General features: G+C 43.2%; 1 protein-coding gene across 1 annotated transcript; it reads left to right on the forward strand.

The window, feature by feature from the left end:
* The first annotated feature begins 2,592 nt into the window (after positions 1–2,592).
* On the forward strand, positions 2,593–7,339 carry LOC103527320 (thiamine transporter 2-like). The gene is made up of 5 exons (XM_030456292.1): positions 2,593–2,742; positions 3,070–3,865; positions 5,451–5,643; positions 5,763–5,904; positions 7,148–7,339. The coding sequence occupies exons 1-5, from the start codon at positions 2,593–2,595 to the stop codon at positions 7,337–7,339; spliced, it is 1,473 nt and encodes a 490-aa protein (XP_030312152.1).
* Positions 7,340–9,970: the final 2,631 nt, after the last annotated feature.

The following is a 9,970-nucleotide window of genomic DNA, read 5'->3' on the forward strand; positions in this document are numbered from 1 at the left end:
CCACTGCAGGCAGAGCAGCACCCACGGGCAGAGCCCTCAGCCCACTGAGAGGCTTTTTCCTGCACAGCTGCTGACATCAGGTGGGAAACTTCTGACTTATCTGCTAGCATGACAAAGGTGCCAAGCAGAAACCCCCAAACAGCACACATGCTGGGGCTGAATCATAGAATTGGCTGGGTTGGAAGGGACCTCAGAGATCATCAGGTCCAAACCTTGATCCACTACTGCTGCAGTTCCCAGCCCATGGCACTCAGTGCCACATCCAGGCTCTTTGGAAATAGCTCCAGACACGGAGAATCCACTACTTCCCTGGGCAGCCCATTCCAATGCCTGATCACCCTCTCCAGAAAGAAATTCTTTCTCATCTCCAACCTAAACCTCCCCTGGCACAACTTGAGACCCTGCCCTCTTGTCTTGCTGAGAGTTGCCTGGGAAAAGAGACCGACCCCCCCCTGGCTCCAACCTCCTTTCAGGGAGTTGTAGAGAGTGATGAGGTCTCCCCTGAGCCTCCTCTTCTCCAGGCTGAACACCCCCAGCTCTCTCAGCCTCTCCTCATAGGGTCTGTGCTTGAGTCCCTTCACCATCCTGGTTGCCCTCCTTTGGACCTGCTCCAGGACCTTGATATCCTTCCTGAACTGAGGGGCCCAGAACTGGACACAGTAGGGATGCAGTGACCACTTGGAGTCACCGTATAAAACTCCACCTGGAGTTTTTCTGTAAAAAGCTCAAAACAGAAATTACTGTAAATGACAGCACAGCCCTTCCATGGGTAGGCAGCACCCTGTAAGCACAGCACTTTGCCTCGCTCTCCTCCTAGGGTACAGGACATTTTAAAAGAATGGAGACATTCTGCCTTGGTGTCACACAACCTGCCACGAGAGAGACCAAACGTGGTGAGGCTCAAAACAGACTATGGCAGAGAATCCAGGCTGGCAAGTGAAAAATACAATTTAGCTAAGTCAGAGCTAACTTGTGCAAATATTCTTCAGTACACTGCCAGAGATGCTCTTCATCCCTCCTCTTCTTTCCACCTTTCCTCAGAGCCTCTAGGTACCACGTGAAGCATTCATATGGAATTAGGGTGATGAAACACTTCAGTGATTATCATGTGAAAGCAGAGGATGTTTTGGTGACTAAGTCTGATCCTGGGCAGGGCCAAAACTGATCCTGCCAAAGCCATGTTTGCAACAGAAGCTATTACAACAACTGAGGAGACAGGAGAGGCAGACAAGCTTCTTTGCTTGAGCACTCTGAATACCTCACAGTGCTCCCATACACATTTTTATTTTTATGGGGTCATCTTGCCCTCTAGTGGCTGTCATTCCATAGCTGCCACAGCCCAATTAATTTCTGCTATAAATCCTGTAGTATCAGTGTTTTCATCCATTATGCATAAAATGGAATAATTCAAATCCTTGCTTATCTGGACCCATTTCTTAGAGCATCAGACCATTAGTAAAATGTACTCTCATGGTGTGAAATTAGAAAATAAGATGCATAACACTTGCTAGCTGACAAAATATATATTACACTCTATAAGAGAATCCTCTGCCCACCCAGTCTGAAGAGATTTAGTCAACGGGTACCTGAACATTTATGGCTGCTTTGGAAGAGAAGTTCATCTTTTACAAACAAAACAAAAAACCCCAAACCAACTTTGAGGAAAAATACTGTTTGTGGAAGTTTTCATTTTTAGGATTAAAAATTTTGCCTAAAAAAAAGTTGTCAGGAAGTAAGTAGGTAAAAGTTAAAAGCAAAGTGACAGAAATCCCAGCTGGTAACAACCATCCTCCATGGTTTTCCAAGAGATATAAACTGTATGTATTTAGATTTCTTTCATTGCCTATAATAGCATGGAGTATAACTTACTGCCTATGTGTTCCCTTTGTGTGTCTGCCCCCTACACCCCTCTCCCCCCCTAAGTCATTTTTGCTTCTTTGGGCTCTCCCCAGCAGAGTTGTAAAGTCTCATCTGAGACAAGAGCAAAAATTTCTGCTTTTTTTCATTTTAACAGGAATTACTGCCTTCAATGACCACAAATCCCATTTACAAACTGAAAATAGAATTATGATATCCAAGCTGGATTTCTGATACAGTAAATTCCAACTGAGGATCTGGCTTGAGATCCTTTCTGTATTTATTAGTGACACATCTGTAGGCCCCAGAGTTCCCAGCTCTCCCTAACAGGAGAGCCATGCAGATGTCAAAGGTAAAGGAGGAAAAACAGCAATTGTGTACTGGTTGCTTGTCATTCAACAATGTGCTTGGCTGTGATGGGTCATACTGTCAAGAGAAATCTCAGTGCTCACCTTTCTCCAGTGACTTTTCATCTAGAAAGACTTTTCCTGTGGCTGACTTGGTCAGTGCAGGCAGCATGACAGTGTAATTTGTCTCCCAGTTAAGGATCTTTCAAGTCATTCTTTATACACTATGTACAAAGACAAAAAATGCAGAAAAACATAAGGAAAAGCTGTTCAGTTTAAAGATGAGCAGCACTCCGTAGCATTAGAAAACACAAGATAAAAATAATTAGAAACCACAGCAGTACCAGCCTTCTAACAAACTTCCTCCCTTACCTTTGCTGCAGGGAAGATGGGCTGCTGGAAGCAAGAGAAAAGAAATACCTGGACTTTTCCCACCCTGATCCTCTGCCTCTATGGATTCTGCTACATGATGAAACCATCAGAACCTTTCCTAACCCCTTATCTAACAGGACCAGATAAAAACCTTACAATTGATGAGGTATGGTTTTATTCTGCTCGTCTTTTCTTTTTTCTAACAGCATTAAAATAAAAATGTAAAACTTCGACATTTTTCAACGAAGATAATAAACAAAAAAACCCCACACCGTAACCACATTTGATAGGCTATGATTTGCAGCAGACAGCACAAAGATACATTTAATAGCCTTAAGATCCATTCGTCTGCTCAAGCCACATGCTGCTTCAGCATGGGTATGTATTTTATGAATTCCTACAGAGCAAAAGCTTTCCACTACAATGACATTTTAAATAAATGAACTTATTTTCCCTAAGAATAAAACCACAGAGGTTTCCTCTTCTCTTCCAGGTTACAAACCAGATTTTCCCAGTGTGGACATACTCCTACCTCGCACTCCTCATCCCCGTCTTCCTCATCACCGACTACGTGCGCTACAAGCCCGTCCTCCTCCTCCAGGGCATCAGCTTCATCGTCACCTGGCTCCTGCTCCTCTTTGCACGTGGAGTGCTGGCCATGCAGGCCGTGGAATTCTTCTACGGGATGACAACAGCCACTGAGGTCGCCTATTACGCCTACATCTACAGCGTCGTCAGCACCGAGCGCTACCAGCGGGTGACGAGCTACTGCAGGAGCGTCACTCTGCTGGCAGCCACCCTCGCCGCCCTGCTGGGACAGCTCCTGGTTTCCCTGGCAGGTGTATCCTACTTCCACCTCAACGCCATCACTTTGGCTTCCGTCTCCCTGGCCTTCCTCTGCTCTTTTTTCCTCCCCACGCCCCACAGGACTATGTTCTTCCACAGGAAGGACGGCCCAGAGGCTCTCCCGGCGCCACAGAAAGGCCTCGATTCCCTCAGGCCGGAGGACCGGGACTCGGGATCTGACGGGCAGGGACCCGCACCCCAGCAGCAGGCAGAGGGTGCCCAGGCCCAGAGCAGTGTGCTCAGAGTGCTGGTGCAGCTGAGCAAGGACCTCAGGGATTGCTACAGCTCCAGGAAACTTCTCTACTGGTCCCTGTGGTGGGCTCTGGCTACGGCGGGCTTTAACCAGGTTGTGAATTACATCCAAGTGCTCTGGGACTTCAGAGCCCCCTCTCACAGCTCAGCAGTGTACAATGGAGCTGTTGAAGCAATAGCAACTTTTCTGAGTAAGTCAGTGTCTAAGCATCAATCACAAAGGCAGCTGATAAAGTTTTACTTCATAACAGTTTTTAAATGCCATGCTAATTCAGGTGCTCCAGGAAGGCAGCACATGCATTGTACTTGCAAAATCTAGTTACTTGCTGTACAGAACAGTCTGACTGGAAGCTATGATATCTTTCTTTATGACTGGGACACCCAGTGCCTCCTACCAGTATGCAGGGAGAGAGTTACAAGTCACACAGACCCTTCATCCAACAGCTAAATCTGCTAAGAGGCCCCTGTGTTTCTTTTAATGAGCTTGGTGGGGCATTTTTCCCCCCAAACAAGTAATCACACAGTTCCCATACAAATGGCATCAGCTTACACAGAAGAGTGAAGTTTCCCAAAAAATATTATACACTAAACAAACAAACAAAAAAACTAACCCCAAACCCCCCCCTAACCAAACCAAAAAAACCTTAATCCTCTGATTAATATCTTGCTTTAATGAAATACTCCTGCACAGCAGCAGATGAAAGGAGAATTTTGGCCATGCCAAAGTAGAGATCTGCAGAAAAAGACCTTACAGAATTAATTAGGCTAATGATAACTATTATTCTCTTGCACCGGAAGCAGATGTCCACACCATATAACCCAAATAATGTTATCAAAATGTAACATCAGAGGTTACCGCCCTGGCCTGGCAGTGTTTCACAAATTCATATTGTTCTACTGCAAAGAATTTGCACAAGACACAGGGGTGTGATCCACCAGGAAAAATAAACATATCTACATCATACCTGGCCATTCTGCTCACTCTCATAGTCAGGAAGGAGAAACATATTTCTAAGATCAAAAATTACTCTCATCTTGAGGTAGGCAACTAAATAGACCAACTGAATCATGAATTAGAAGTACTTAAGTCTGATAATGCACACTCCTTTATTAATTCCTTTTCCCTATGAAATGGCCTATTTATCAGCTTAGAAGTGTCTACAGAACTTTTAAAATATCACAAGACCCCTAGGAAGGATAGCCTACACTTGAAATAGATGTGTCTGCTTCTGCTCCACCAGAAGCAAACAGTGCCTATCCTTTTTCCCATTTATCTGAATTTATTCACTTGACACCTTATAAAACTGCCCCCCCACCTCCTTTTTTTTTTTTTTTTTTTACAGTTTAGCCTGTGTATGAGCTGAATAGAACAAGACTGTTAATCTAGAAGGCAACTGCTTGCTAGTTTATCTATAAATTAAATTAGTAGTAACGGGAAGAATTGTTCTGCTTGAGCTCCAAGCCATGTCCCTAAGCCTCTCCCTAGAGATACAAGCCAGGTACAGACAGCTAAATAATGAATCCTTCTACAGTTTATCCTGTGAAGTGAAAAAAAAAAATGTTCAGAAAGGAATGGATTTAAGCAGTTGTCTAAAAATGACCCGTCATCTGCCTGACTTCAGAAGTGATTAGAAATGCTCTCAGAACACTTGAACTACTCAAGCTTCATGCTTCAGCATTGCCCATCAGCCTGTGAGAGTGGCAAGACTTGGTGATAACCAAAAATATGTAAATCTGTATCTGTAGCTTTGGTTTGTTTTTTTTCTCCTTTTCTAGGCTCAGTAACATCTTTTGTAGTACAATATATGAAAATTAACTGGGACCTTTTTGGAGAAATGGCTTTAGGGATTTTCTCAGCAATAGATGCTGGCTCTCTGTTTCTCATGCACTTCACTACCAATACCTGGGCATGTTACGCCAGTTACCTCATTTTCAAAGCATGCTATATGCTCCTCATAACAATAGCAACGTAAGTATAAACCCTTATGCTGCTACTATTATCCATGAATTGTTTCTCTTCATCAACTAAACTGAGAGGAACAACCCTCACCCTAGCGTGAAGCAACTGACCTGGCAGTCTCACCTTAGGTTCCAGATTGCAGTCAACCTGAGCATGGAGCGCTACGCGTTGATGTTTGGCTTCAACAACTTTGTTGCACTGGTGATTCAGACCATCCTTACAGTTGTTGTTGTGGATTCAAAAGGACTAGGACTGGACATAGTGACTCAGGTAAGTCCTATTAACTTACTTCCCCCTTATTGCTCAGCCAATTCATCTTAGAAAGTTGCCAAGAAAGACATCGTGAAGCCAAAGGACAATCTAATTACCTCTACAAAAATCTAGGCACCTAGCTCTTCCCTCATGTTAGCCATCATTCCTCCTTTTTGTCTTTTAGTGCTGCATTTAGGATTGCAGATTCTAGCCTTTGACTTTTTAAAGGCAGCTACACCAGAACATAAATAATCAGGTCCTGATATCTTACCAGTTCTTGCCGGTTAAGGGGACACTGAGTAACATCCTTTCAGCCCAAAATTCAGACTGATTCACAGATGCAGAATCAACACAGCCACATGTTGTTAGGGGAGTTCTAGACCATGAGATACAGCCTGGATTACTGAAGTTATTTCAGCTCAAGTAACAAGGAAGAGCTCAAAAGACCTGACTTCTAATTCCAGTTCAGAAGCATACCTAGTTTGTATCTCAGCATGAGGAGTAGTTTTCTGCCCATAATTTTGACACTTAATTTAGGGTAGGATCTCACAACAGCATCCCTAACTTTAGTCATCCCCATTCTAACTCACACTGGAGTCAATTGAAATGTGCTGATTTCTCCATTTTCTCAGATGGGATCTGAGATGGGGCAGCTTCCTACTCCCACGGATTTGAAGATGACAAAAGCTTTTTAAATATTCTGCACAGAGAAAACAAAAGTTACTTTAAAAGATTAATGATTGAATTAAACTCTAAAAATTAAACCTTTAAGTTAAGGATGGGAATATATAGGACTTCATTAATAGGCTTGGCACTGTTTTTGGAGATACAGAAACAGAGTCATAGTTTATTTATGGAGCCATTATGGTGACAGAAGTGAGATGTGCAAGTAAGAGCAAAAAATGACTAACTCAGACTCTTCACTTACACTATTCATGATTAGGTGGGTAATGAAGCTACTTCTACATTTGTACTGATAGAAAGTAAACAAAAATCCTGTGCTTATCCCTTCCCCTCTCTGATATTTATAGAGAGGGATAATGATAGGAAGCAAGGGGTGCTTCTCCATTCCTGAAAGATGTACTGTTTGCTGGAAATGCTAAAATTTTGCTTAATTATGAAATAAAAACTTGAACAAAGAGAAACCATGTCAGAACACAGGTAAATCATATAATAGAGAGCCTGTCTTCCCCAGCAGAAACAGTATTTCCCTGATGTGTTTTTCACTAATTCTCCTGCTTTTTTTCTCTCCCTCTCCCAGTTTTTAATTTATGGCAGCTACTTTGCAGTCATAGCTGGGATTTTCTTGACCAGAAGCATTTGCATGCTTGCTTCAAGCAAATGCCCAAGGAAAATAGCAAGATCTTGCAAAGAGCACCTGAACCACGCTGAAGATGAATCCAAAGAGCAGGCTGTAACTGGGTCCCCGACATGGCTGCAGGAGTCAGGCTGAGAGGTTCCTGTGGCCAGGCCCTTGTGGGAGAAGAGCTCCTTCTGCAGCATGTAAGGACGAGCAGAGGAAGGTGAAGGTGAAGATGAAGGTGAAGGTGAACAGAGCCTCCCCAAGCTGCGCTGAATCATCATGGCGCTTCCTCACAACACACGCCAGCTAAGAGATCATCATAATGGCACTGTGCCAAGAAAAGATAAGTTACATTAGATTCTTATTTACTTGCCTATAAACAGCTTAACAGCAGCAGCCTGAGTACAAGAACAGAGCAAGCACCTTGGTGTCCACTGTGGCTCAGCCCCACCTTGCTTGCTCTCTCTCCTGTACAGGGTGCTGCCAGCTGCTCCACACAGCTCTGCTGATGCACAGCAGTCCAAGGCTCTGCTGCCTTTTGCACAGCTTTGTTCTGTGACAAGGAACAAGGGATGTGTTTGCTCCATGACATTCTTCCCTACCCAACCTCCTTTCTCATTTTAAGATCCCTCCTTTCTCATTTAAAAGCCTATGCCAAAAGTGGGCCTTTTGCACACAATGGTGCAGAAAAGCAGGGGCTGCTGCACAACCTGGGAAGATTCATTAAAACACTGCAAAACCAATACACTGCAAAAAATTGTTGCTAAGCCCAAATTTGAAAGGTGCAACCTAAACACAGTATTAAGCCTACAGAAAGCTCAGTCCAGAAAGGAAAAACTTCAGATTCAAAACCAAATGCAGAAGCTCCGCTCCTTTCCCAGTGCTTCCAAGAAAATTAAATGCAGGGCTGAGCGTCTTCCTCTTTCCACATGAAAAGAACGCAAAGGGGCTGAGTAGCATGGACCAAGACAAGAGAAGTATGGTGTTGAGAAATGTGGCTAATTCTGCACAGGAAAATTCCAGATTAGTACAAATATCCAAGAAGATTCAGAACTAAAACAAAAAGCTAGCATCATGTGTGCTTCCAAGTGCCAAATGAGGAGGTCTGCTGATCTTGGCCAAGGATTTGGCAGGGTCAGCATTTCAAAATTTATCAAGAAGCTTCAAGTCATATGGCTCATTTACTCCAGCACAAAGGACAGTTAGTTCTGAAGAAAAAGAAGAGGCTATAAATGAGTTTTCCTAGTCAATGTTTAATTTAATATAAATCATATCTCTATGTTAAATTTATTTCTATATTGCTGTTTGCTTCTAGCTTTAAATACCTACTCCTAACTAATAAAAAAAGCATTTACAGAATATTTCTCTTGTAGAGGCACAAGGTCTCATTTGCAGAGTCATCTGTGCTTTTCATACCACTGTCATATCCTGCAACAAGATAAACTGCCCAGAGGGGAGAGTAGACAGGAGAGATCCAATTTGCTTCAAGTCACAAGAAGAATTGCTGGGATTTGATGAAATGAACCCACAGCTCATATTCTAGTCTTTTTGTTTACTATTGTACACTGTGTGGACTTTCTCTGTTGTAATTCAGCAGCATGACCACTGCAGTTGTAAAAGCAGGAGACATACTTTGCATTCACTGAAGCAGTAAGCATCATTTATGACTGCAGAAGGGAAATCAGGATATTCCTGCCTAGAGAAAGTGGGACAAAGTCCAGGAGAGCAAGGTCTACAGTATATTACTTTTCTTCAGCAGCAGGAGTCTTCTTTCCAAGCATTTAGTTAAAGAACTAGATGCAAGTGGACTGGAAGTCAGTTAGAATCTGTGTTTAAGAAAAAGAAAAACTTTTTCAGCTCCATGGTCTTTAAGCATTTGGTACAGAAAGCTAACAGTTATTTCTCTCAACAAAGCATCTGCCAAAAGGGAAAAAATCAGCAACATTAAACTTTCTGCTATTAAGACAATAATGGCAGTAGGTAGGAGACTGGAGGAAAGAAGCAGGAAAAACTGGTAGAAATAACCAGAGAAGTTCCATTCCAGTTGGAGCTCAGTGCCTTCCATGTGTGTGGGATGCCACTAAGGAACAAGGGAACCCAGCAGACAAAATGGATTTGGTTTGCAGCTGTAGAGAATGCCATCTTTGGTAAGCAGAGAAGACTTTAAAAAAAAAAATTTAAACAGTTTTATCTCAAGCTTCCAAAAGAAAGTTTCCAAGGTTGGGAGCTGGGGAAGCATTTGGTGAACAGTGAGGGGGAGGCAGTGTGAGGAACAGAGAAGAAAGAGGGCAGCTTGAGAGTGTTAGTCAGGACATGATACACTGGAGGCAGAAAAAAACATCAAGAGAAGGGTAAGGCTTTGCATTACTCTGGGTTTTCACCTGCAAATCAGTATTAACCCAGCAACCAGTTAGAGACATCAGCCAAAACAGTAAGATGCACACAGCTACCTGTGCAGTGATGGACACCCCCTTTGGAGAGGAGCTAGTTAAGGCTTAGCAGGTTACAGGCAAGGCTGGAGCCAAAGGCTCTCTAGATCTACAGGAAAAGGAAACTAAACAAATCCACCTCTCCTTGCAGCTTTTAGAATTAAACATTTATCATTCTCCCAGCACACCAAAAGATTCTGTGCAAACATGAAAACCCAGAGCTAAGCACACTGTTCCTCATAGCTACAACCCTATCTAAACACACCACTACCTGCCCTTCAGACATCAGCAGTGGGGGGCACAACTCTTCCACCAAGACACAGTTAAGCAAGCTCATAAGGTCATTTCCAGG

Source organism: Calypte anna, chromosome 9, assembly GCF_003957555.1.
Source record: "Calypte anna isolate BGI_N300 chromosome 9, bCalAnn1_v1.p, whole genome shotgun sequence".
NCBI lineage: Eukaryota > Metazoa > Chordata > Aves > Apodiformes > Trochilidae > Calypte > Calypte anna.

What these genes read in the sequence shown, in the direction of transcription:
- LOC103527320 (XM_030456292.1), top strand. Translation starts at nt 2,593, where the DNA reads ATGGGCTGCTGGAAGCAAGAGAAAAGAAATACCTGGACTTTTCCCACC. An exon ending in AGCAATAGCAACTTTTCTGA is followed by an intron (nt 3,866 to 5,450) that starts GTAAGTCAGTGT and finishes CTCCTTTTCTAG; the next exon opens with GCTCAGTAACATCTTTTGTA. An exon ending in GACTGGACATAGTGACTCAG is followed by an intron (nt 5,905 to 7,147) that starts GTAAGTCCTATT and finishes TCCCTCTCCCAG; the next exon opens with TTTTTAATTTATGGCAGCTA.